Source organism: Annulohypoxylon truncatum, assembly GCF_022578515.1.
Source record: "Annulohypoxylon truncatum strain CBS 140777 unplaced genomic scaffold F4807scaffold_8, whole genome shotgun sequence".
NCBI lineage: Eukaryota > Fungi > Ascomycota > Sordariomycetes > Xylariales > Hypoxylaceae > Annulohypoxylon > Annulohypoxylon truncatum.
In genome coordinates, this window is record NW_025953794.1 from 125,735 (window position 1) to 151,852 (window position 26,118).

General features: G+C 48.0%; 6 protein-coding genes across 6 annotated transcripts; 3 read left to right on the forward strand and 3 right to left on the reverse strand.

Annotated features, from left to right (window-relative positions):
* Positions 1–48: 48 nt before the first annotated feature.
* On the forward strand, positions 49–1,952 carry F4807DRAFT_416546 (putative HAD superfamily hydrolase). The gene is made up of 2 exons (XM_047997135.1): positions 49–517; positions 601–1,952. The coding sequence occupies exons 1-2, from the start codon at positions 267–269 to the stop codon at positions 1,652–1,654; spliced, it is 1,305 nt and encodes a 434-aa protein (XP_047856349.1). The 5' UTR covers positions 49–266; the 3' UTR covers positions 1,655–1,952.
* A 768-nt stretch (positions 1,953–2,720) lies between these two features.
* F4807DRAFT_458036 (kinase-like protein) lies at positions 2,721–5,519 on the forward strand (the record flags this gene model as incomplete). The annotated part of the gene is made up of 3 exons (XM_048001141.1): positions 2,721–2,835; positions 3,234–4,666; positions 4,725–5,519. The coding sequence occupies 3 exons, from the start codon at positions 2,721–2,723 to the stop codon at positions 5,517–5,519; spliced, it is 2,343 nt and encodes a 780-aa protein (XP_047856350.1).
* An 859-nt stretch (positions 5,520–6,378) lies between these two features.
* F4807DRAFT_378206 (uncharacterized protein) lies at positions 6,379–7,486 on the reverse strand. The gene has a single exon (XM_047995754.1). The coding sequence runs from the start codon at positions 7,187–7,189 to the stop codon at positions 6,623–6,625; it is 567 nt and encodes a 188-aa protein (XP_047856351.1). The 5' UTR covers positions 7,190–7,486; the 3' UTR covers positions 6,379–6,622.
* A 92-nt stretch (positions 7,487–7,578) lies between these two features.
* On the reverse strand, positions 7,579–8,109 carry F4807DRAFT_458037 (uncharacterized protein; the record flags this gene model as incomplete). Its single annotated transcript, XM_048001142.1, has 1 exon — positions 7,579–8,109. The coding sequence occupies one exon, from the start codon at positions 8,107–8,109 to the stop codon at positions 7,579–7,581; it is 531 nt and encodes a 176-aa protein (XP_047856352.1).
* A 2,053-nt stretch (positions 8,110–10,162) lies between these two features.
* Positions 10,163–12,455, forward strand: F4807DRAFT_378250 (SGNH hydrolase-type esterase domain-containing protein). The gene is made up of 6 exons (XM_047995755.1): positions 10,163–10,631; positions 10,695–11,227; positions 11,293–11,474; positions 11,541–11,745; positions 11,822–11,945; positions 12,100–12,455. The coding sequence occupies exons 1-6, from the start codon at positions 10,411–10,413 to the stop codon at positions 12,143–12,145; spliced, it is 1,311 nt and encodes a 436-aa protein (XP_047856353.1). The 5' UTR covers positions 10,163–10,410; the 3' UTR covers positions 12,146–12,455.
* A 7,188-nt stretch (positions 12,456–19,643) lies between these two features.
* On the reverse strand, positions 19,644–21,450 carry F4807DRAFT_378492 (uncharacterized protein). The gene is made up of 3 exons (XM_047995757.1): positions 21,031–21,450; positions 20,579–20,970; positions 19,644–20,522 (listed from the first exon to the last, which is right to left on the reverse strand). Exons 1-3 carry the CDS (start codon positions 21,203–21,205, stop codon positions 20,211–20,213), a joined length of 879 nt encoding a protein of 292 aa, XP_047856354.1. The 5' UTR covers positions 21,206–21,450; the 3' UTR covers positions 19,644–20,210.
* Positions 21,451–26,118: the final 4,668 nt, after the last annotated feature.

The window sequence follows — 26,118 nt, forward strand, 5'->3', positions numbered from 1 at the left end:
CCATCACGGATAAAATTCATCAATGGGGTTTATCGAGTTGAACGGAGCTCAGAATTTCCGATAAGACCCGGTTCTATCACCGATAAAACGTTACCCACCAGTAACTCACTTACCCAGTTTATTGTGACGATTGACTTAAGTCTCGACTTAAAACTCGAACTCCACTATTAAGGAATGAAGCAGTCGTGACGACATCAGTCGTCTAAGCAAAGCATGAAAGAAGAGGATATTATACAACTCACAGTCCCCTTTTCCTTACCTTCACCATGAAGGCTTTCCGTAATGGCGCATCTCTCAGCAGTGCGGCGTCGGGCTGCATCCTACGGCCCCACCATACTCCAACCCCGTTGAATCGGATTCGGGTCAGTGGCGGCGGCCTGGCGCGACAACGAGGCGTTGATGTTGGTGGACGCGTATTGTCTTCTATATCCACTAGGATCACAACTTCCCGCTCATACAGCATAGATCATGGCACTGCCAAGCCACCACCACCACCACCCTTTGCTTTTGCCTTTGAGTAAGTCCGATAGGGTGCTTCCCTGCCTCGAGAGCAGAAGGAAAGTCTGACATATAAAGGATATCTGCTTACTTGTTTTATAGTATAGATGGCGTGCTTCTTCATGTCGCGAAGCCGATACCCGGCGCGACATATGCTCTAAAGCAGTTACAGAAACGTAACATCCCATTCATCTTACTCACTAATGGCGGGGGCAAGCATGAGACGGACCGCGTGAAGGATCTAAGTAACCGTCTCGGTATCGAGCTTACTACGGACAACTTTGTCCAGTCCCACACGCCATTCCAGGAGCTTGTGCATCACGGCCACAATTCCGAGGGTCTGCGAGATAAGAACATCCTCGTCACGGGCTCGGACGCCGCTAAATGCAGGGACATCGCCGAGAGATACGGCTTCAAGAACGTCATCATTCCCGCGGACATCCTCGCCGCCCAGCCGACCATCTGGCCCTTCGAACCTCTCATGAAAGAAGTGTACGCAGCGACAGCACGGCCGCTACCGTCCCCGAACCCGAAGATCGACGCCATCTTCGTGTTCAACGACCCGCGCGACTGGGCCCTAGACATCCAAATCATCGCGGACCTCCTCCTGTCGCAGCAAGGCGTGCTCGGCACGTACTCGCCCAAGAACGGGAACGCGGACCTGCCGAACGAAGGGTGGCAGCGCGACGGGCAGCCGCCGCTCTTCTTCAGCAACCCGGACCTGTTCTGGAGCGCGGCGTACCCGCTGCCGCGGTTCGGGCAGGGCGCCTTCCAAGCCGCGCTCGCGGGCGTGTGGGACGAGGTCACGGGCGGCAGGGCGGAGCTCGAGCGCACGACGATCGGGAAGCCGCACGCGCGCACGTACGGGTTCGCCGAGCGCGTGCTCAACGCGCACAGGGCGAGGATGCTAAGCGCGGACGGCCCGGACAAGCTGGAGCCGCTCAAGCGCGTGTATATGGTGGGCGATAACCCGGCGAGCGATATTCGCGGCGCGAACGAGTACGTGTCGCCCCTGGGAACGAGGTGGAAGTCGATCTTGGTGAGGACGGGCGTTTGGAGTCCTGAGAGGGGCGGGAGCCCGGCGTATGAGCCGGATGTGATTGTGAAGGATGTGAGGGAGGCTGTGGATATGGTGTTGGCGCGTGAGGCGTGGTGAGCGTCGTGTGAATAAGGGGATGATGGTATGGTCCTATCGATTGTCTTGTATGACTGAGATGAAGAGCTGCTGAGTAGATCCGTGGATAGGGGCAATGGGATACATAGATTATGGGATATCCCCATAGTTTACATAGAGTATGCGTATAGCTTCGATGGAGAAGGGTTATATATGTCTTCGTAAGTGAAATTACGTATATGATTGATCATATGGAAGCATATTCTATTAGCATAGTCTTTTACTATATACAAAACTCAGATAATCTATCTCATGTTCAATTGAATCTAATATTACTTCACCTTCAAAGACAACACTCCTGATATGTTTATTCCCCTATTAGAGTTGTCGCATACCATGTTTAAAGCCATATGATATATATGCGTATAAGAATTAGCCACATTCTTCAAGATGCATACTTTACGTCATCTGGGCCGGGCACGTGTTACTACAAAGAGATCTGACAGGCCAAGCAAGCTTAGATTCTAGAACCTTTTAGTGTCATTTATACATCAGACAAAATGCCAGGTTTTAGCCAACTCATTCAAGATTCGCAGATATGATATCACAGCAGGAACTTCAGCCTCAATTCGAAATGTATTGTTAAATATACAAACTTGAAGCTTAATTCGATTAGTTACGCATTAATGGAGTTGTTCTAGGATCTCATCGAGCAACCGCGATCCCGAAGAATTTTAAGGTTATCTTAAGGATACCCTTCCCTGCAACGTCCACTGCAAGGGACCCTGTCATCCTAGATAGTGGGCTGGTGGGGTTACTCTATTTGACAATATTTTTCGACATCTTTGTCTCTTTGGTGTGCGACTTCTTATCAGTTCTCAGGCGACTCGACAAGCAACCTCAACTTGGAACTACACCTTATCTACAATCACACTCATACCTGTGTCTTCAATGCTACGAGCTTACCTTATCCTCCATTATCCTAACCCGTGCCTCTATTACAGATTGTAACATAATTCGATCTAACGAGTCCTACTATCTGCTACTTCCAATGACATAGACGCATGTTTCCTTGTCTCTCAATTTCTTGAGGATATTCAATACCGACATGTCTTCATCTACGCCGAACCTTACCGGCGACGGTCTTCCTCTCCGCCCCGTTTTAAAGCAGGACAATGAGTCCGAGAGGCCATCCTCCCAGAATACCATTCTGAGCGCCAAAGGTTGGTTTGTTTGTTTCCGTTCTACCTTCCACTATCAAGAACCACTTCATCCTGCCCTCGCACGAAGTTACACATGCTCGCGTGACATCTGAATGGTGACGTATGCCTTCCTTCCGTTGCATACGTGGACCGAATATCTACCGCTTCCTCGTAACCTGAAATAAGGGGACATTCCCCTAGGCATATTGAGGTTACCGATGTTACCAAACTCGAGGGTACATGTATGACCGAAAGAAGCAAACACGGCTATGAAGTTATACTATTCCTACCGAGAAATACCTACAACTCAGGTATAGACGAACGTTAAAGAGGTTCCTCCACGGAAGCTTACAAGCTCACTCATTCATCCATAAGCATTTCCCCCATCTAATAACAATATCTTACTTACTCCATCTCAGCTGTGCAAATCGCCGAACCCGAACCAATCGTAGAAGATGTCCTTCCCAAGAGGCAGTTTTCCGCTGGGCTTGCAAGACGTCTGAGTGGCCGTTCTCCCGTGCCCGAGTTCAACTCTTCTAGATCTTCGCTCCTAAGTCAGAATGGCCTAGAGCCATCCAGCAGCCAGACAGCTAGCCCGTCTATGAATCATCAACAAGAAGGTGGCCGACCGCATTCCCATCATATCCACCACCAAGTAGATAGGTTTGTTGCTCAAGTCTATGATTGGCTGGAACGTGAACGAGTCAAGAAGGAAAACAGAGGGTCAAGGAGACATCATTCGAGACGGAACAGATCTCACAAGGATGATGCCGACAAAGACGACACACAGCAACAACCAGAGAGGCATAGGGCATACTCAATTGATTCTCAATCCAGCGACGTATCATTAGATAGGCTGCAGAAAATCATCGATGACGGAATGAGCAACTTGGGCCTGCACGGGATACCGCACTACAGCCCGAAACTTGGGAAGAAGTCCCAAAGGAGGCGATCCGTTACCATGCATCGAACTGTTTCATCGGATACAGAATATCACGATGGCACTGTTGTCGTCCCAACCTGCGATGCGGTTCTGGATAACTCTAAGACTTTGGGTTACTCCGGAGGGAAACCTACTTCCACAGATGACCTTGCAGCACTTCTAAGCAAGAAAGCGGAAAAGGAGCGCAAAGCTTGGATCAGTTTCAAAAATGAAATTATCAAGCTAGCGCATACTCTAAAATTCAGAGGCTGGAGACGTGTTTCTCTGGATAGCGGCGAGAGTATTGATGTAACACGGCTGAGTGGAGCCTTGACAAACGCCGTGTATGTTGTGTCCCCGCCAGAGGATACAGTGGTAAAGGGAGAGGGAAGCAAAAGAGCACCGGCAAAATTGCTTCTAAGAATCTACGGCCCCCAAGCAGACCACATCATCGACAGACAAAACGAGTTGCTTGTGCTCAGGAGACTCGCCAAGAAGAAAATCGGCCCTCGCCTACTGGGGACATTCACCAACGGCCGCTTTGAGCAATATCTTAACGCAGAACCCCTTACAGCAGCCGAGCTTAGGGATCCAGATACGTCGAAACAAATCGCCAAGAGAATGAGAGAATTGCATGACGGAATAGAACTCCTGGATAAGGAAATGGATGGTGGGCCAATGGTCTTGAAGAATTGGGATACATGGATCGATCGAGTCTCACGTGTGGCCACGTACTTGGATCGAAAAGTACTCTCTGGCAACACTGGCGCCCTCAGGGGCCCGGCGGATGTGTGGACCCAGAGAGGCTTTGTGTGCGGAGTGGAATGGACTACATTCAAGAAAGTGGTAGACAGATATCGGAAATTCTTGAACGAACACTATGGAGGTCCCCGTGTCATAAGGGATCACCTCGTATTTGCACATAGTGATGTGAGTACAGAATCTCTGCTCTGATCTCTTAAATGATACTTACGCTGACCCGTACCAGACACAATACGGCAACATTCTCCGTGTTAGGCCTGACGACAAGAAATCACCGTTGCTGCAACCAAACTATGAGCACAAGCAGCTGGTGGTGATAGACTTCGAGTATTCGGGCGCCAACACGAGAGGTCTTGAGTTCGCCAATCACTTCACCGAGTGGTGCTACAACTACCACGACGAGGCCGCGCCCCACGCGTGCAATACAGCCAACTATCCGACGCCAGAAGAACAACGTCGCTTCATCAAAGTGTACGTCAACCACCGGCCCGAGTTCCCCCACCCGGGTGCGTCGACGCCGAACCTAACGCCTCTCGCGACCCCGACACTTCAACCACAGCCTAGTACGCCCGGGCTCAGTGCCTTCAGCTTGGGCTCGACCAGCTCGATTAAGGAATTCATGCTGGACTCGCGCGCGCCCCCTGGAGGTTGGAAGGAGGAGGAGAAGAGGAGGGAGAGCGAGGCCGAAATCCAGGTTGAGGCCCTCATGGAAGAGACGCGCATCTGGCGCATAGCGAATAGTGCACAATGGGTCGCGTGGGGCCTCATGCAGACCAGTATACCAGGGCTTGATGACGATGCCAGCGCCGCCGGCAGAGAAACGCAGCAAGGTGCAGAAGGAGCAGTCGCACCACCAGCGCCGGAGGAAGAAGAGGGCGAGGCGAGCGAAGAGTTCGATTACTTGGCTTACGCCCAGGAACGCGCCTTCTTTTTCCTAGGCGACTGTATCAAGATGGGCTTGCTTTCCGAGGAGGAGTTGCCGGAACAAGTGAGGGGGATGATCAAATACGTGGATTACTGAGGCACTCTTGACTATTGCGGCTCGTACAACGAGTTAAGGGGGGGATAGGGGGTATATCGTCCGTGAAACCTTCAACACTTCAAGACAACGATGACTTTGCCTATAAGGATATATATAGGGAAGTCCTGCTTTATCAAGTATCGAGTATGAGCGATGTATCTTCAGCAGCGAGATAATGATCAATAAAAGGAACAGATGCTTCAACAGCGGTATTTCGAAGGCCTTAGAATGCTAGTTCGTTTTAGATAAGCAGCCCATTGTGAGCCTGACCGGTTGGAGATCTGGTTGGATCGGTGTTCAACTCGCTATGTTTATAGACCTGTGTATATCACGGTCCTTGATATAGAGTTCAGGGCTCTTCACACAGCTTCATTATTCTCCCCTCCATTGAGCCTATATTATGATAGGAGGGGCCGTAATTAGGGCCTTTCCCCCCTGAACAGTCTCAAAACTTCGATTTCTCATGCGGTACGCGTTCAATTCATTTCTACGATAAGGGCAAACAAGGGATGTTCAATATAGTGACTGGTCGGCAACATGGAGGGCACTGGGAGCACTTGATCTCGTCACTCTTGCGAGTACTGAGATGTTATGGACTTCGTTGATGCTTCTATAGGCGCGTTAGTTCTAGTACAGTGATAAGGGTGGGGGGGCAGCATTACGAGGGAGTAGAGCGAAAGACAAATGGTTGACCTTAGATATACACCGTATGGCCATGGCCATGACTTATTTTGTGGAAATCTAGTCAGTCGTACACTTGAAGAACATCTATCTTATCCTAGGGGCATTTTCGACTTGCCCAGGTAGTTTCTATTCTTACTTCTTGGTAGCATACCTGATAACGAAAACACTACCAATCCACGCCATCATTTATGAGCGCGACAATTTTGAAAATTCTTCCAATGTTTGATATCATAAGAGCATCAGGCTACTGTTGGTTCATCCCAACACACTAAGACATCCCTGAGGGATGCTCAGCTTTCGGTTCATTCGGATCTAGAAGCAAGCCGTGCGAAACGGACAAATGAGCATTATGTCAGTTCGTATCGCATCCCACATCCACATTCCTGCTCATAAAGTCTTTTCAACATGACACCAAGGTATCAAAGTACGTAGTCGTTCACATCATATTCGTTAAATAAATTCCCGCACCTGAGGCTTTTCGGCCAACCCCCATGGGTTAGATTCGAACCCTGGTCATCGCAAGTACCTAGGCTGACGACATCAACCAACACCCAAAGTTCGAGAAGTCTGCCACACCAAGTCAAAGAAGGATCAGTAGTAAACACACATAAGGGCTCGGGTGGTGGACAAATCATTTCGCTAATGTATGAATTCGCCTCCGCTCCCAGAGTCTTGCTCGTCATCGAATCCGGTTTGATAATGGCCCACGAAGCGTGGTGCTTTTTGCTTTTTAATGATACAAAAGAATAAGATAAACATGGCCAACTTGAGAGGTATCTTTCCGTTACAAAATGAAGAAAATAGTATGAAAGTGGTAGACACAATAATGTAGACCCGCTCGCTCGCTCGCTGGAAGTAGAATAGGTATCCAATCTCGTGAAGAGGGTATTAGAAGAACGAAAATGAAAACACCAACGCCGTAAAAAGTCCCAAAAAGTAAGCCGTGAGGCTATCCGCTTCTTGTCCAGCCGCGAGGCTCCTTTCATCTTCGATTAAAAATGGTATGAGAATTTTGGACGTTTTGTTTTCCCCCAATTGCACCTGTTAGCCATGAAGGGCAGGGACATTCACTCTGTTGAAGCAACATGCTTCGATATCTCCTCCAATAGGCGGTGCTGTGTTATCCCGCCGACGTGCCCAAGGCAGATTTCACTCGGTTATTTCCCGTGGTCGTGTGACCTTTTATTTCTATCTCGCCGCAAAATAGCATTTTCCACCTCCTCGATCTCGGTCCAGAGGCAGTGTTCCATTATAAGGATTAGAATTGGTAGGCCGTCATCCTTCCCCCCTCCGCCCCCCTTTCTTTTACAGGCCGAATCATGTCTCACACTAATCCAGAACAGTAGCTAGATTTTTCTCCGTTTTTGTCGCGTTTTTAATGTCTATGTCGACGGCTGGAAGAGCTAGCCTCGTGTCGATGTGAATGGCTATGGCGATGGGAATGGTGGTGTTCGTGACGCGACGAACTCGAGTTCTCTAGTTCGCGTTCTAGGTTTTCGACTCGTTGTCGATAATCCCTCACAATATCTCTGATGTGGGCGATGCGATCGAAGTCGAGCTCAAGCTCGTCGATCTGAGCCATTATACCCTGGAAGCGCGCAATTTCAGCATCGGCATTATCCACCAGGTTGCCTGCGTGATCATACTGCTGCATAGTCACGACGGAGCTCTGTTCGCTGAGGTACTCGATGCGTTGTTGTATCTGGTGCAGCAAGCGGTCGAGGTGTCGTGCCAGGGCAGCAAGACTAGAACTGTCGAGGAGGAGACGACCTTGAGATGAAGCGCGACTAGCGGCGCGCGAAGAAGAGGAACCGGCCTGAGCTTGGTGATAGCGAAGAAGATTTATTTCCTCATCGGTCAGGCCCAATTGCGTGTCCTCGACGGTACTGGGCTCTGCGGACGGCATGGCTCTGCCGTATGAGGGCGCGCGAAATCTTGCTCCTGCGTCTTAAGTCTGCGTCGGCGTCTGCAACTTTTTGCTAGGAATCGAGCGTTGTGTAGCGTCGGTAGAGCAGGGGGTAATAGAACGGCGGTGGTAAGCGGGGCGGATTCGGATTCGGATGCAACGTCGTGTACTTCTGGCACAGACACGAAAGAGGTTGCGACACACTTTGGACAAGCGTCGAGTCGGCCGCGGCGCGCGGCTTCATTGTCTCGAGATGGCGAAAGGCAGTATGGAAGCCCGACGCAATGGTAAGATAGCAAGGTTGAGGTGGTGAGAGAGGGAGGAAAGGGAGAAGGGAAGTAAGAGAGTTTCGAGAAGTCTTAGAAGTTCGGCCGGACGGACTCTTTGGTGATTCTCGAAGCTGGATAAGGGTTGGCCCGGAGCAGGGTTCGCACAAAAGATGGAGGGGAGATGGACGGCTGAATTTGGACGGCACCCTGAAGGCACCCAAGAACACCCTGAAGACCACCCTGTATCCAGGTTCTTTCGAAATTTTGGTGATACAACCGGCAAACGACCTACTCTTTCTTAACCCTTATTACCTAGGTCCTAGGAAGTATCTACCACACCCGTTTCGTTTCCTCGTTTCCTCGGCGCAATCTCGAATCTCGAATCCTTCAAAGCTGCAGCAATGGCGGTCAGCTGCAGTAGTCTCTTTCTCCCCCGCAAAGGCAGAACGTCATCAGCTATTTTTTATGTGGCCGTGTTAATGAACAACTTCGTCCGATGATGATTTGTGTTACCCTGGCTATCTTTCTGCTATCTCCAGGACCCCGGGGGTTTGGAGACTTTAGCTACCTTCGAGTTGATGAGGTAATTTAAAGAGCTTCAACTAGTTTCGTAGACGAAGCTAACGAGTTGGGAATGCCACACACACACAATCCTGGGGAACAGGCGGGGCTTGCAGAAAGCGGTGCGGAAAACCAGGGTACCGGATATCTGGGAGATATCATAGGTCTATCATAGGTCGTAGTGAAAATATATCGACCTTTTCCAGATTAGCATCCCTAGAGACACGCGCGGATGCCGAATATTTCAGGAATTTCAGGACCGGTGGTCCACTAAAGCCGAATTGCTGGTTTCTTCTATTGTTACAACACGCCTACTGACTGAGACCGGTGGTACGTTCCCCTACATCAAAAGGGGCAAGGATCGTATGGTGGTTTTAGCGCTTATGTGAGTAGGTAAATCTGTGTTCCCAACAATGAGTGTATGTGAATGAGTGAATGTGTGAATATGAATGTGAGAAAAGATAAGTCTTCACGTAAGTTTCAAGCTTCAAATTCCGAGAATCAAACAGTTCAGGAAGTCCTGGAAATTCATAATTGAAGTTTTATCACTAGATCTCTTTCTTCATCGAAGTAGAACATCCAATGACTTGGACGCCTTCGGAGAGATAAAATAAAATATAGTTGATAGAATTTTTGGTTTGAAGATGTAAAAGAGGTAAAAGTTGGGGGAAAAAAGCCCAAACACACACCGCTGGAAAAGAGATAAGGACGCTAAAACATCGGTAAGCAATTGGAATACCTAGCCATATCGTATAAACAGTGTACAATATAATGCTCAATAGCATAATCTACCTAGTACGTCACAGTGACACTACGGATGAACTTAGTTTACTTACCTATGTATCCAATATACACAATGCAATATTGAGAGGGACTAACTTGAGCCTCATCGACTTAACACATACTTATACATACCCTAACCCAGCTAAGATATCTTCAACTCTCTTGTCTCGAACCTGTCTTCTTGTGCTATAGCATATACGGCTTAGGCTGGCTTAGCCTCGCGGTCGCGGTTGGAACCTGCATCGCATCTGCAGTTCTTTCTGCATACAAGGTACCTTAGTGGTGATCTACCATGCATTGCAGCAGCGCAACTCCGTCTGGAATTCCTGATCCAGAACCGGACATCCATCCTCCGCTATACTCAACATCAGGTGCCTGGCTAAGTTACCTAGATCTAGAGATCTCACTTATTTTCCTAGCGTCACCATATGCAGAGTCTCAATAGATAGGAAGAGCATTCCGTCGTAAGCTATACCACCCAATTACTCCGACATCCAGATGAAGAAATTTAGGAGATTTGCCATATCTCCTTCCGGGATCGAGGGCCTAAAGAGAACCGGGAGGAGTCGAAAGACCCATGGATTTCCAAGCGCTCATATCGCGGCATCATATAGATCATACACATATAAAGTCATGTCGTTTCTTCATACCCTTACGTATTTAGCCCAAGAGATGAGGGAAATGTGTAATGAGCTACACGAAGATGTTACCCAAATGGAATCTTTCCTGTCTTCTAAGCCTGAGTTCCATGGCTGTAGGGACAATCCTCCAGAATGGCCAAGTCAGGGTCACGGATTACCCTGACACCAGAATAAACATCGCCTCGTACGAATTCCAGACATACGATGCTAATGCTACAGAATTATCTTACAAGGGGAGATGGGACTCAAAGAAGGTGTCTTGGTGGTCGTAAGTTGTTACTGTCAACCTCGAGATAAGATGAAGAACCTAAATATGAAACGGTTGACATAGAGCTCCCGGACTCGTCTTCGGCTTCACGGGAGATACGGTAGCCATCACATTCGGAGAGTTAACTACGGACACAACACTCATCGGCTACCGAATCGGTGGGCTAGACTGGGCCTATACCAACGTGACCGCTGGAGCCACGCACCTACTCGTCTCCCCTGAAACCCCCGGCGTGAACGAGACGTCTCCCGGTTATCCGCTTACATTTGAACTGCGTGTGACAAACTGGGCCTACGGCGTGCAAATCGACAAGGTCCACGTCGCTTCGGGGGAGTCACTCATCAAAATCCCCCCTTATAAACGGACGGTTGAGTTCATCGGGGACAGTCTCTCATCAGGCATGTACACGAGCTACGAGGGTCTTTCAAGCTTTGCCTACGGTGTCGGTGCTGGTCTAGGTGATACTGAGTGGTATGTCACGGCGTATCCAGGCATTTGCGTCTCGGACCAAGACTGCTGGGGTAATCCGCGAGGGCAAAGCCACCAGTGGTTTTACACATCTGACACGAGCTGGAGGGCGAGCCAAACTTGGGGAGGTATGCTACTAATTTAAACTTGTCAAACTGTCGTCTAAGCTGACTCACCTCCTTTTGCGCGATAGACGAGCCGGAGACATGGGATTTCGACAAACAGGAGACAACTCCCGATATTGTTATTATCAATCTGGGGACTAACGACAATAATACGGAAAACCACGTCAGTACGGAAACGTATGTTGACGCATACAAGAAGTTGATCCAGGGCGTTCATGGGAAGTATCCCGAAGCGCAAGTCCTCGTGATGGTACCAGCCCCTTTTTCGTTCCCCTGTCACTGAAAACAAGCATTTCGCTAAAAAGTCATCCTTTAGCAACTGTGGATGGGATTTCATCCCTATGGAAACAGTTACCAGCAGGACTTAGGCTACGAGCAAGAACTAAAGGACATCGTGGCCTACTTCAACTCGGACGAGTACCTGTCTAAACCGGCCATCTGGGATGGAACGACGAACACCACGACGACGCTCGATACACCTAGCAAGTCTTTCGTGCACTACTTCAGTACCAAAGGCATCTGTATGTGTTTCTCAACCCTAGAGCCTAGTCTAGCCGTTCTTCAGAAAACCAGAAACTGATTTCCATGTGCTTATAGTGCAGCACAATGATATAGGGCCGCAGTGGCACCCGACAGATGTCGGCGCCATCAAGGTGGCGAGTCATCTAATTCAGTTTATCAAGCTGACTTTCGGTTGGGATTTGGTTTCTACCGGTCCTGAGTAGGTTTCTTCCCCTTCCTTTAACGTCTTATTCATTCTGTTAGCACACAGGTACATAAGGGTGGGAGTTGCCACCCCTTCATTCTCGCGGCAGTGCTCTTGCGATGCTGCTGAAATTGAGTATTAGGCCGGAGACTGACAGCATGACATCTAGGATTTTCCATGATACATTATATTGGAACGACGAACAGAACTACTGACTGGGGATGATGCTGTTGGATGAAATCTATTGACTCTATTGTGATATGTACCTAGGCATCGTGTAATTGATTTGGGCATATGGACTATCATGTGATTATTGACCAGACACATAGCTAGGATAACGCAGAACCGAGTTATAATGTATATCTAGGTAGCTGAACATTATCACCTTGGCTTCGAATCTAATATAACCTACCTGCCCCTAGCTTTGAGGTGGCTATAGTAATCGTCTAGGTCATATAATGGGTCTCGTATCGTTACTTATCGCTAGAAAGAGCATCAAGTCGCGAAGCAGAACGATGGCACGCTATGAACAAGATGCCCTGTATAGGCCACAGCGACATTGTGCGTAAGCTTTCACTTTCTTAGGTACCTTATTCATCCGCCGAATCCGTGGCCAGACAAGCCTACCAAGCAAGTGCCCATGCTTGCCTACCTAAGCGTGATGTACTTGACAAGATGTCCGAAACATCTAAAATCTTGCATGACAACTATCGTCTGCCGGGTTAAGAGTTTCTTCGCAGGTTGTCATCGACGAATTCATGCATAGGCAGTAGCCGAACAAGTTCCATTCCGCCAAACATACTAATCGTCTACTGTCGTACCACCGCAGCAATATTACATCTCGTTGTCTAGGTATATTGCAACCACATCGCTAACTCCGATGAGCTTCACGAATATCAAGTGTGCACGGACAAGACGGATATCGTGTCTGGTGAGCTGACGTCGTTCGGCAGCCGCCCCAGATTTCATGCGGGCTCGAAGGGATCGATTTCTCGTTCGGTTGTCACGGCTCGTGAGGCTCTTTCGTGGTGAAACGACTCTAAAGTTGGGGCACGCGTTTCCGGACGACTGGCGATCCGCGTTATCTGCGACGGCTGGAGTGTGAGGCATCCCTGGGGAAGATCGCAGCAGGGGGACCCCCTCGTCGCCACAAAAGTTTTAATGATCATTAAACGAGAGCCTCATGAATATCGAGGGAGCGGTAAATTCCTTTTCTTCCGCCTCTCGGCACAGCACGTTGTTGTTAGAACCATGGTCCAGTCTTTCATGCGTCGAAGAAGAAAAAAACGGTGTGGCCGGAACCAGCCATTCGAGCTAAGCGAATCCCGCATTGATCTGAGGCAGGGGATATAAGCTTAGGTTAGCAGGGCTGAAACCATCATGGAGAACATGGATTTGTATGCTTTTGAAGAATGAATTTCTGTTATTATTCATCGTTCGAGTATCAAGCTGTCTGACGTTGAGTGATTGAGATGTGTATATCGCATGAAATAGCAGATGGGATCTAAAGAAATGAAAAACAGTGACCTGCTATGCTGAGACTATTTTGCTGGACCATTGTATGAGACCGCAGCGAAGCACTCGCACAACTGCATGACGAGAGTATGTGTGTTCTAGCAGGCAATAGTTGACCCAGATGCACAGTTCGTATATCATTTCGTGGTTTCTGGGGTTGGTTGCTAATGCAGACTTCTTTGACGTGTCGCCGACCAGATTCCTAAAGACTATTGTGTTCGACAATAGACTTGTCTTAGAAGTGCGAGTCAGCAACTCTCACCGTCAATGCAAATAATGGTACGGGTATTAGTAAAGCGGTGGATATTCCCGAAGGCGATCTTGTGCCAGACCGCTTTCCTAGGTACCCAGATGACCAGGTTTAGATAGATAACCCTGGCACGGGTAGATCTCCAGCCGTGGATGACGAAACATAGGGCCACGATACCCCCTTGTCCTTCCTTTCTTGTGCTGGATGAGATTGATCGGTCTTAGTAGTATGTGCTAGGGGAGAAGACGCTCCTGGGTGTTCGTAAAGTCATGGTTATCGCCAGCATCACCGCCGATTAACTAGTTCGGCATCAGATCAAGGTGCTTAGAAGATAGCTGGGGGACCAAATGTCGGGTTAGAAAGAAACCCACAGCGGAGAAGGTCCCCTATTTGCGCGTTCCTGGGGATTCGGACTTCTCCGTGCAAGAAACAGGTATATTACTCTGTTGGCAGTTAGGCAGTCTACGTTTTCGGACGGTGATAGTTGAGTCGGTCCTTCTACGTGTTCGGGTTGCAGGACGGAGCAGCACGCACCAAGTCCTGTGACCTGGGAGATCACGGGCTATTGCTGCTTGTTCCCGCTCGCCACGTTGGCAGGTCCGGGACGAGGCGACACAAACCACTCAGTACCATCGGCTACAACGCTGACTGGACTGCTTGGATTGCATCGTCTGCATCGTCTGCATCGTCGGAACCTGGGCGACCGACCCGTGGGGAGCGGGGAAACTAAGGCGTTGGTTCTCCCCTGTGGGAAGGGACCAAGAGCTCAAAACCAAGATGGTTGCAGATCTCGAGGTTTATAGTGACCGCTCTTTAGCTTTCTGCGCTATAACGTACCTTAGACTGCCTAGATAGGTACCTAGGCTGGCAATAGTGGTAATGCCTAGTGATGATGACCGTCATTATGCTGCTGCTGACCACCTCGACGGCTCGAAGCTAGGTCTGCAGAAAACGTACGATTGTAACGGATTAGATCGAGACTATCTGAAGAAAGACTTGCCGGCCGATATGATGTGTTGTTTTGCAGTTCACGCTAATGTAGTCGATAGATGCCCCGGAATGGAGATCCGTAAGAGCGGCCGCATCTACTACTAGAGCAATCCCCGAACAACGGCGTTGCTGGCTAAACATTATATGATACTGTGCCGAAGTTCACCGGTTTTTCGTGTTAGCATCGGGGACGCCAAGCTCGCGATGCCCTCGTACTTTTGGAATTTTACGAAGATGACCTGATTATGTTCGTGATCCGAGTCAGTTAGTCAGTTAGTTAGTCAGTTATGAATTGTCAGACTAACTCGACTGGACTGAGATCGATTAATTGACTACCTAACTGAGGGATAATAAGATGATAGTCGACCATAATAACTTTAGTTTCCCGTGCTGACCCGGGACCTGCCCGGATAAGTAAGTGCCCGTGGTATCGGCCGAGATGAGCGGACTCCGCGTGGAAGAAGGCTAACGTGTTCGTCGTTGTCGTTGGTGACGTGTGACGCGAGAATGGTGAAGGGATGAAGAAATCTTAGGTGTGCGTACATATAGGTACTTGCCTCGTAGGTAAGATTTCAAAAGACTCAAAAGAGTTAGAGAACGAATAAGGAAGGAGTGGGTCCGAGAGAGAGAGAGCTAGGATCATCGGAAATTCCAGCGCCTGTGTCGGTGGTGTGGGTCTATCTGCAATTGATCCGCGTTCTTGCGTTTGGGGGATGTGTTGCAGGGATTCTTATGAGATGTACGTACATTATTGATTTGATACGTATCGAAGTAGCGAAGTACTGTATGGGGTACGTATACCCATTATTACCGATAATATTGATTCTAAGGTTTGATGCAACCCTTCAGCTTATGTAAGGCCCTCATTGATACCTCCATATAACCATGAACCTACGTAGGTTTATAGCATGAATTATACTCATGGCCAATCAAATTTTATCGATATTTTTATTATAATTATTATGATCATTATCAAGCATGCACCTCAGCATACCACATAGATAAATAAAAATATTCTGAGGCTCAAAGTTTCATACCAAGTACCTACCTACATACTCCCTTCAAGGCAACCTCGAAAACGTGATACTACCCATTACCCATTACTCTTTCACAAGCGCCCGAAACTACCGAGGTCTAGACCATTCAAGACCATCTCTACGCTTAACAAACAAGCGTCTTTCTCGTTTCGACTGATCTTCAGGTGACGTAGTCCAAGGTTGGCTCGTCGAGGGTTTAGGACAAAATCCGTTGTTTCGGGTTTAGCCATGCCAATGAAATGCTACGCCAAACAAGGTCCAAGTCGATTTAATCATACTCGACTAGGACACCTTGAGTAAAGTCCTGACAGCGCTATGCGGCGCTTGGGTAAACGTAGTCTGGCAGTCTGGGTGTCTGCGTGGTTTGACGCTAGCAGCTTAGCAGTTAATAGTGATTGACAATCTTATGCGCTGGTTGGGGACCAGTATCCTACTTAATACTACCATCATGCAAGACATTTCTACATTATGAACTATCTTTGATAAAAGCGGTAGCTAGCAATAGCTAGAGATCCACTCGTGAATTCGACAACCAGACGTTCTTCGTAAGACTGCTGTCTAATAAATTCCCGCTTTCTCTTCGCTTGCGCTAGCATAGCAGCTGCTTAGCTGGTTCTGGCCGGTGAGCATGGGCTGCTGCACATAGCCCTGGGTCATCGGATCTCTACGTGGACTAAGCGACCTTCGAAAATCCCTGGATGGGTTGGAGGATCCTGACGATCATCTCAACCGAAAGTAGTTCCCGATGCAGGGCAGCATTGAGGCGTCGACCTTACAAAACCCCTTGCAGAAAAAGCGGTGGATCACGAGTGCCGGCGAGTTTGCTTGCAAATTGACACCAGTTCCCAAAGCCATCGTCGATGAACGATGATGGAAGGGGGGGCATGGTTCCTAAATAAGGAACTAATCAGACTTGACCCACCGGCATTGAGGTCTTCGGAATATTAATGACATATGCGATGCTCTCATAGATGGACAGGCAATATACACTCATTATTAACAAACCTACAGTTCGCGATCCCAAGAAAAGACGTGCCAAGTAGATATATATTTACTCATATATAGTATATTTACCTATATATGTATAAAGCATCATTAGCAAGGAACTCTGTAATTACGCCAAATGCAACCCAACCTCCAGTTACTCGTTAAAGACCCCTTAGTTGTTTGTAATAAGTCCTTAATAGACAGTAATATCGGTGGGATGTCAGAATGAATGATCGAGAAAACCTACAGAACGCGAAATGCAGTAGGAGGCGGTGTCAGCGGAATAGCCAACCGACCCAATGGAAACCTAGTCAAGGGTGATGCGTCGTAAATGAGTCCATGTTAGGATTACGACATGCTTCGTCCCAGAAGGACGGGAAATGCGGATAATCCAGATGCATGCCATGGAAGATCAGTCGGCGTTGTGTTAATTAATCGAGGGAAAAAAAAGCCAGAAAGCGTACAGGCGTAATACCGCGGATGTACGTCTGTTACCACCCTACAGTCCGGTCGCAGCCCTGGGAACCGACCTAAGCTTAGATCCTTGGGTTATAGATAACCTACCTACGGGACCAATGCAGGAAGATGCGAATTGTTCACATCAGGTGATATGTCGTGCCAGTCGATAATGTAACTCGATGTGTTCGCCGCTGGCTGTGTCCTGCCGGGCACATTTGCCTCTTTGGAGCTACGATGATTTCGACGGGCCCTCCATTGGTCTGCCTCAACTTGGGGAATGCCAGCGAGATCCAATGAATTGGGATCCCAATGAACAGGTGATATGGAAAGCCGAAAATGTAGACGTCCGATAGCTAGGGCAGGTAACCGGCCATCTGTAGGCTGGGGGGACAGAGGACTGCTTCATTGGTGACGGGTTAATGGAGAGACGTTGAGATCGAATAGGATTCAAGGGCCGAGGCTGCGGCAGACAAGGGTGTGATCTGTAGGATCTGATCAACAGAGCTTACTGTGCTCGCCTGCCGCCGCGAAGCCCGACGCTTTGGGAAGTGTGCAACGGTTTCCAGGAATCGAGGGGCACCATGTTTTCTGTAGCTTGATTCATTATAGGAAATCAACTCGTGACTCAACTCATAAATATTTATGATATATGATATTTTTGTTACCGGATTTCTGAGAGCCTCAAAATACATATCACGATGGAAGGAAAAAGGGGGGGCACATTACGTGTTAAAGTACCAAGCATTGCAAAATGTAAAAATACGAACCTTTAAGCGTCTGCCATCCCACCTGCGGGCGCGGTAACGCAGGAAAAGGCAATAAAAATAATAGGATAGGCTGGATAGGTAGGGAATATTTTTTTGTAATTAAAGGTACAAAAATTACGAGGGTAGGTATGGACGTGCCAACAACGCCAGCACCTAATCTCAGCGTGATCAGCATTACTGATGAAAATCATCAACTAGCCCCCCGCCAATTCGGGCCAGTCCTTGTAAGTTTCCGACGGAAGAGGAATTCGCATCTTCCTTATTACAACTGGGCCCCCCACACAAAGCCTCAAAATGCCTGGCATGGCCAAGCCCCATCTCGTCTCCATCTACCACGCGACCGACTAGGGCTAGGTTCGTGATCTACGAAACGCTACTATGGAATAGGCACTCAACTACGTATTGTCTAGCTCTCATAGGCCCGTAGCGCCGCAATTACTATGCAATGGGCAATTTGAAAAGTAGGTAAGCTACGTAGCTGCGTAGAAAATAACGATCATGGTTGGGTTGTATTTTCTTTTCTTTCCCCTTTTCCTCTGTATCGTGACGAGACTAGATACGGCTATGGAGCAAGCTGGATACCCGCTTGTGGTAATCATGGGGTTACATTTAGCGGATTAGTAGGTTACATGCCTATCCTTGGGATCTGTGCTGGCCTGGGTCATAACGCGGTAACAATACGTGTGTAAGGCAAGTAACCCGCGGAACGTGATAGTGTCGTAGCGCCAAGGGGAGAGAGACTGGTGAATTGGAAAGGATTCCTCGCTACGTTGCTTACTTATGTACCTACATATATAGTATTTGGGTGATATCGAGATCAGCAGAATGCCAGATGAAGTGATGTGACTACTACACTCTAAAACATTATGACTGCGCAAAAGAACAACGGATACTACTCAATATACTCATGATACTATGTTTCGTCGTAAATACAACTGCCTCCCAAGTTGAATTCGGCCCTACGATACGCAGTGATGGGAATACCGCCTCGTCTATAGGGAATTTAGTAAGTCTGACCTCTGCTGCCTCATTAGCATACGTAAACTACCTATACCGACTGAGCGTCGAAGGCCCCCATCTGATAATAGGCGCATGCTATAGCGCCAGGGTCCCGTTGTCCAAATCGCCGAATTTCCTTTAGTTTGCAAACGTCGACAACCTCCTTTCAGGGACAACCCCATCTTGTCTCAAATATTCAAGATATTATCTCCGTGTTACTGTAATAATAAAGTTGTTTTCCTACCCTCCAGTTTTTACGTGTTTTGACCCCTGCGTGAATCTCGAAACAAAGCTTAGATAGAACCTAAAGCAAACTCGACCAGAATTCCCCACGCAGGGGCAGATCCTCGACATCAAAACAAGGTTGCCTGCATGCCGCTGTTTCTTCTCCCTGCCCGAGCTGTCGAAAAGAAGCTTGACCTACGTATCGCCTATTAGCTATCCCTGTCTGTTGCTATTGGATCTTCATGCGTCGACATTGCAACAAATCAAGATTGCCATGAAAGAATGAGGCTGTCAAAGTAGCATTTTTGAACGTTTCTTTTATTTTTGATCCGAAGGCTTTGCTTGCTATTGCTAAGCCAATGCTAATTCATCCATATTCATCTTCCGTCATACAGACGCGAGTTTGCTAGTCTCCTCGCAGAAAACAGCGCTGTTTTAACCCTTTCGATCCTTGTTGGTACAGGTTCTCTCATCCCTCCACTTTGCAGTCCCATTCTATACATTAGGACTAGATAGAATATCCAAGACAGGTATCAAAAATACCGTAAACGAGAGAGATAAGATTGCTCTTGTTTTTAAATATTCCAACGTAATGACCCTCCCAAATATGTTTGTTAAACGCCGGTGTAAATGCCCAAAAGTTGGTAGTCCAATGCGCCTCGTCAATGAACAGTCACATCCTACAGTCAAATGCAACCGATCCCTATCCCGTCATCCCGTCCCAGTAAGCAAAGGGCCGACCACCTCCCCCCGAATCGTCCCAAGTGTCGAGATATACCCTAATATAGATTGTGTTCGAGTCGGTAAACAATGGCTCGGAATTAAAAATGAGAACAAAAGCCACAAGTGCTTTTGAGAAATGGCAGCCGTAAAAATTCGTAGCGTAACCCGCGTGTGGGTATCAAATGCATCCTTCATATCCGCGATTTTTTCGGGTCCTTTCAAAAAACCCCCCTCTTCATATATCCACGCGGGATTAAGAGCCGTATTAGGAATAAACAATAAATGACGACAGCATCGAATAGTTGATATTATCGTTTTGTGAGCTGGCCTAACGGTGGTGAGATGCATTGCCATTGTCGTGGCATCCGCGCTCGTGTCTCTTCATGTTGCTCCGGACACTGAAAGCCTTGCCACAGCCCGCGTGAGGACACTTGAAAGGCTTCTCGCCGGTGTGGGAGTGGCTGTGAATTCGTAGCGAGCTCGGTCTGGAAAAAGCCTTGTTGCAGGTTTGGCAGATGTAGCGATCCTGTGACTGCGGGAAAGAAGCCGCCGAAGAAGGTGAGATGTAGTGATGATGTTGCCACGGGTTGGTACCTGGAGCTGCTGCCAAAGACACCGTCACTGGTAGCGGAGGGAACGTCTGCGGCTAAATTAGCATGTTTGATTCTAATATCTGCTGAACCAGACTGGACAAACCTGTGGTAGTGGTCTCTGGTAGTAAAGTCCGGAGATCTGCGGCTGCGCGGCTTGAGCTCCAGCGAGGCCGGCAGAATAGTAAGGCGGTATCGACGCCTGACCCAGGTACGGGGCCGCAAAGGCGGGTTGCGAATATGCTGGGGCTTGAACGGGCATGCGAGGTGCAGCAGCCGCTGCCATCTGGTGGCGGTGAACATCCTCTAAGGGTGGGGTCGTCTCATAATAGTAGTTGGGCGCCGACACAACAGACACCGATCTCGTCGAAGGTGAGTTATAGCCCTCGAAAGAAGCATCTGAACTCATAGGAGGCGTGGGGGGTAGAGCGGCTCGTGCGGGGCCGTTGCTCGCACAATGAGACGAGTTAGGCCGAGTCTCTACCTTCACTGACGGTGCTGCTCTCAGGCTTAGTACATCGTTCGTATTAGGAAGGCGGTGATGAGTATCTTTCATACCTTGTTGAGACTGAGGTGACTGTTCCGTCGTGGGCGATCCAGCGTCTGCCATTACTAATAGGTTGGAAATCGAGGGTAGAGAGCACTTCGAGGTTTCGTCCATTGGAGGCGAAGGGGGTGGTTGCGGATATCCGTACTGAGCACCAGGCTGCGTTGCGTACATGGCGGTGGCCATTTTTATGTATTATGTCGGGATAAAAATAAGTGTATCTTAAGAAGCTATTCTCAAGACGGCGGTATTAGGTTTAAGTTTTCGTCGACGATAGTCGGTAGATATTAAAGCTGGTAAGGACTGCTAGTTGTTTTTGTAGATGAGATATCACTCAGTGTATCCTCAAGTATCGAAGAGGCGATTAATGATCTGGAGGACGACAACTTAAAGGATATATACGGGGAGGGTGGATACTTAAGTATAGGTAGAAAAGGCGGATGGTGGGTGAACGACGAGGGTTGACGATGTATCTATCAGATCTTCCCGGCAAGTATAATATAAACGACGATCAAGCGTCAATCCGTACAGGAATCCCTGGAGAACAACTGTCACAAAATTGGGTGTGGGTCACGGCAGACCTGGGTTGAAATCAACAGTAGATCGCCGGTATCGAAGGGTACTCCTGCATCATCGGCAAGTACATATAGCGCCCCTTATTAATGGGCGAGCGTTGATGTATTTGGAGTCCCATGTGCGGCGATGGGACTCTGGAACTGCTTATGCTCGCCCGCCTCTTTTTAGTGGTCCCAATTCCCCATGTATGGGCTTGTATGGGCTGATGCAGAGGGCGAGTACGTACAGTATGTATTGGTGGGAGAAGCTGTGCATGTGGGTGAGATCGAAGGATGGGCGTAGGAGAACGGCTCCGCTGGGATTCTCGTGGGATCGCTCAAGGTCAAACGGCTACTGGCCACGCCTATGCACCAGCAAGGGTCTAATAAGACGTCCGTGTGCGTGGTCTGTCTGCACTCAGGGCATCCCCGGTGGACCGTTTAAGCTCATCCCTTCTCGTTCTTCGTCTTCTACCAGTCTACATACATAAACCTCCCCCCTCCAAAGTCTTGGCTAGCCAAGGCCAGCAATCCTCGCTGGATGTGTGTGGTCGTGCTGGTCGTGGTATTGCTAGGTGCATGGCATCCCCGGGTCACCATTACCCCTTAAGGGCAAACTGCCGTCCGGATAGTTGGTCTGTGACCCCTGTCTTGGTACACTTCGGACAAGGGACCCGGTTTAGTTCTATGTGGAGTAGGGGACTTGAGACGACAATGGACTCGAGCTTAGTGCCGCAAAAGCTTCGTCGTTATGTCTTTAAGCCCTGCCGAGCCTGTGCTGTGACCGGATTGTCAAGCTGATCTTATGCCGTCCCTCCCCACGAGCCCTGACAACACATGCTGCAATGGGTTCTCTGTGCACCTGTCAATCGTTTTCGGATGACTGCTGGATGTCCCAAAATGTTTTGATCTGTTTAGACCATGCTGCAGATTGTCAGATCTATCCGGCCATCTTCTTTGCCTAATCCGACCTATTCGGGAGCAGCGGCAACTACGACAGCATTGATCAAGACTTGCAACAAGGAGTCATTCGGTCCAGAAGTTGCCGTGCTCGACAGATCAGCTAATCCATGCCGTGCTTACCTGATGTTTTGTTGATGTTTATTTGTTAATTTCCTGATATGCTCATTACTCGTCTTCGCTCTGTCTCTTGTTCCGCCTCTACGGTAGGCGAGCAATCGAGGTGGTGAATTACTCGTGTGTGATTACAAGCCCTAAAATGGCATCTATCTACGGAGCGTTAAGGCAAGCATTGATGCCATTCAGCTTAATCAATATTAATAAAATATATTCCTTGGAAATTAGGGCAAGGGGGGGAAATTGATTGAAAAGTCGCAGGTGCCCGCCGTTTGCCTAGTCGTCATTGTACATTAGAAGTAAAATATTGAGATGAGCCCTACCAGATCATGCAGCGAAGTTGCCTGTGGGAAGAATATCCGAGAATAGGGTCTTTGCATATCAAGCTACAAGAAGGGGTCCATGACCTCGACTAGCCCCAGAGGGGAACCACATTTCCTTGAGATAGACCTATTAAACAAACTTATGCTCTCATACGTAATACGCTTAGATCCATGTCGGTAAGTTCAACTGTCAGGATGACGAACGAGTGAAGTCAACGGAAGAAATATAACAACCACTTGGGCAAAGAGCAGGTATCTTGATAATTCTAACCATTTTCACTTGAATAGATAGTAAGTCACCATACCCAAGAAAGGTGCCGTAGACATTATGGTTGCTGCATCCTCGATAAAATGTTTCCTACAAGAAACATTCGGAGGCTTTTTTTCCTCAGAAACGAATGCTAATCTCATATGATCGTCGGCTTGGCGCCAGGAATCTGCTCGCTTACGCAGGGTGGTCCGTGGCCGGCAAGGGTTTATTTTGCCCTGGGACTTACAGTGTCTTCTTTAGTCTCTATTTAGCGGTCATGTCTCTATTCTCCTCTGCGGGCTCTGCCCCTTAACGTGGTCGATGATCGACAACCTAGAACTTGAACAGGGATGGTGTGCTCTCTTTCGGGATGGCAGCTCTACAAACCCCTGTCTCCCTGACACCTTAGCTTCCAAAGCGAGACACCCCGTGAGGAAAGGCATGAAGGGACAAACAAGTTCCGAGTAATCTGGCACGAGCCAAGTCATCACAGAACTCCGCATGCATCAGTGTATCACTACGTACCCCAGACTGGGGTTGATACCTGATCATATCGAGACTTACACTTGGATTCGATGCTTCGTCTGATACAATGATATTTTGAATCTAACTCTTAGGACGCCAAGGCGTCAACCGGAGTCGTCTGTAGTAGAAGTGAGATGAAAGAAAGACACATCTAGCTTCCACCCCTCAACTCGTAGCCGCGTTATGCACGACACCAACACCTTTAGCGTCTACCTGGCTATACTTGCCACTATTTACGAGGCGGCAATCAGTGAAATTGACAAGTTCAAGTGGCTGAGAAACTAGACAAGCACGTGAAGCCTAGCGTGACTTCATTTTTCTGTTCCAGACACTCTGTAGACGGATCGCTCGAGATCATGGCAATGTGAATTGAGGCTTGCATGACGGCACGCTAGATGGACGCCAGAACAGCGCCAGAACACACTACCTACGTAGTGTCTTAGGCTATGTTGGGTTGAAGATATGATTGGGCTCATTACTTTTAAAGTACATCATCGCCTACCTATTATATCTTCAGGTTTAAGCACACATACACCCAACATGACGAGTTGGTCAGATGAATCGAATCCAATGCTTATTAGAACTTAAAAGGAGCTGTTATCGTGTCGACCTCCCGCCAATCGGCATTTTCCTAGTGCCCGTAAATAATACATGAGTCCTATCTTACTACACGGGGAAGTACTTCAACGAAAAAGATGATATAGAGCACGTACCATATATCTCAGTACTATTAGTGTAGGTTGTATTTCTCATCTTTAGTTTTATTACTCCTTATTCAGCTTTACCTGGCTCAACTTTACCTCGTACGATAGAAGCCGTACTTCTCAGCCTCAGCTACGTACCGAATTATGAGGGAGTATCGTGGAAGATGAGATCAGGCACCTACACCTCACTAACTAGAAATGGAGATGAAAAGACGGGGCTACTTCGGAGGCTCTAGCTTAATCCCAGTCAATAATGATAGATACTGTTGGTTGAAAATTTAGTGACAGAAATAATTTGCACTTCTCCCCAGGAACTGCCTACCAAACAGCGTACAAATATTAATGTCCTTTGTTGGTCTCTCTGCTACTACAGTACCTACCTAGTAGGTAGAATTATTATAGCTCACTCCACCCTCATCTGACATGGAATACCTGGGGATTTCCCTCCAAGCGACGAGCGCTAAAGCGCCACGCTGATCTCATGTCACCGCGGCTCCCGCAGGCGACTCCCCCGACGGTGGCCCTAAATCCACGCCGCCTATGTCGATCATGACCCCTAATCCGAGCTTTTTGATGAGCAGTCACGTTTTCTCGGGTCACCTTCCTTGAATCGATATCATCACCTTCAATAATATCGATATTGCAATATTTATCATCGCGTCTTCTCAACCAGAATAATTTCTCTCAGGACGTCGTGTCTCGCTAACTAACACGCTCACCACCCGTCTTCTAAGAGGTAGAAAATGTCGTCTTCTTGGAATCATTTCACTAGCATTTTCTTCACACCTAAGCGGCGTTTATAGTCTCTAGTCGCCACCACTCCAAGCACATACATACATACACATAGCCTACTAGTTCTGCTTCTTGTAGATAAGACGTTTAGACGCGTCACGCATCCATGATTTTCTCTCCCCATTGTAGAAGCTAGGCCAAATTATGGTATGATTTCCTAACCTCGACTAACATTCTCCCGAATAGTAGGAGGCAAACTTGCGGAGATAAACGGATCACTAGTTCAACTTCTCGGTCGATAATTCCCTCCAATAAAGCGCAAAAAACCAACTCCTACAGCCTATTAAGGTCGAAGAGACGACGTCAAGAGTTGATATACTAGGTTAACTTCAGGCAACACATCGAAAATATTTCCAGTCAGCCCTGTCAATTCCAATTACTTCGTAGAAAGCACAATTTTCTCGGATCACTGGTCCAGGGGAATTGGCTCCATTTTACCATCTGTTTAAAAATCCTTCTACTATGTAGGTACATAAGATGTCATCGCGTTGTAGTGGATTGATACTACTATGATAATTCTTCCAGAATCTAAATACAGTAAACCCCATCGGAGTTGGTAACCGGATTCGTTCGAGACGGGGTAGTGGGATCGACGATCTGAGCAAGGGGCTATTGATCCCGAGCCATGGAAATTTTCCTTATTAATCATCCTTTTTCGTTCTCTCGTTTTTGCAAATATTAGATGTTTTCTAGGTGGAGAGGCGAGAGCGAACGTTCATACGAAGATAGTGGTATGTTGGGACAGCGATTTTTGCAAGACCTACGTAGACCTTACATCTAATTCCACGAAATTAGGTGCATGGCAGAACTACCTTATTCGTATTAACATATTGTTCCTAAAACATATTTTATTAATAATTATTGACAATTATTT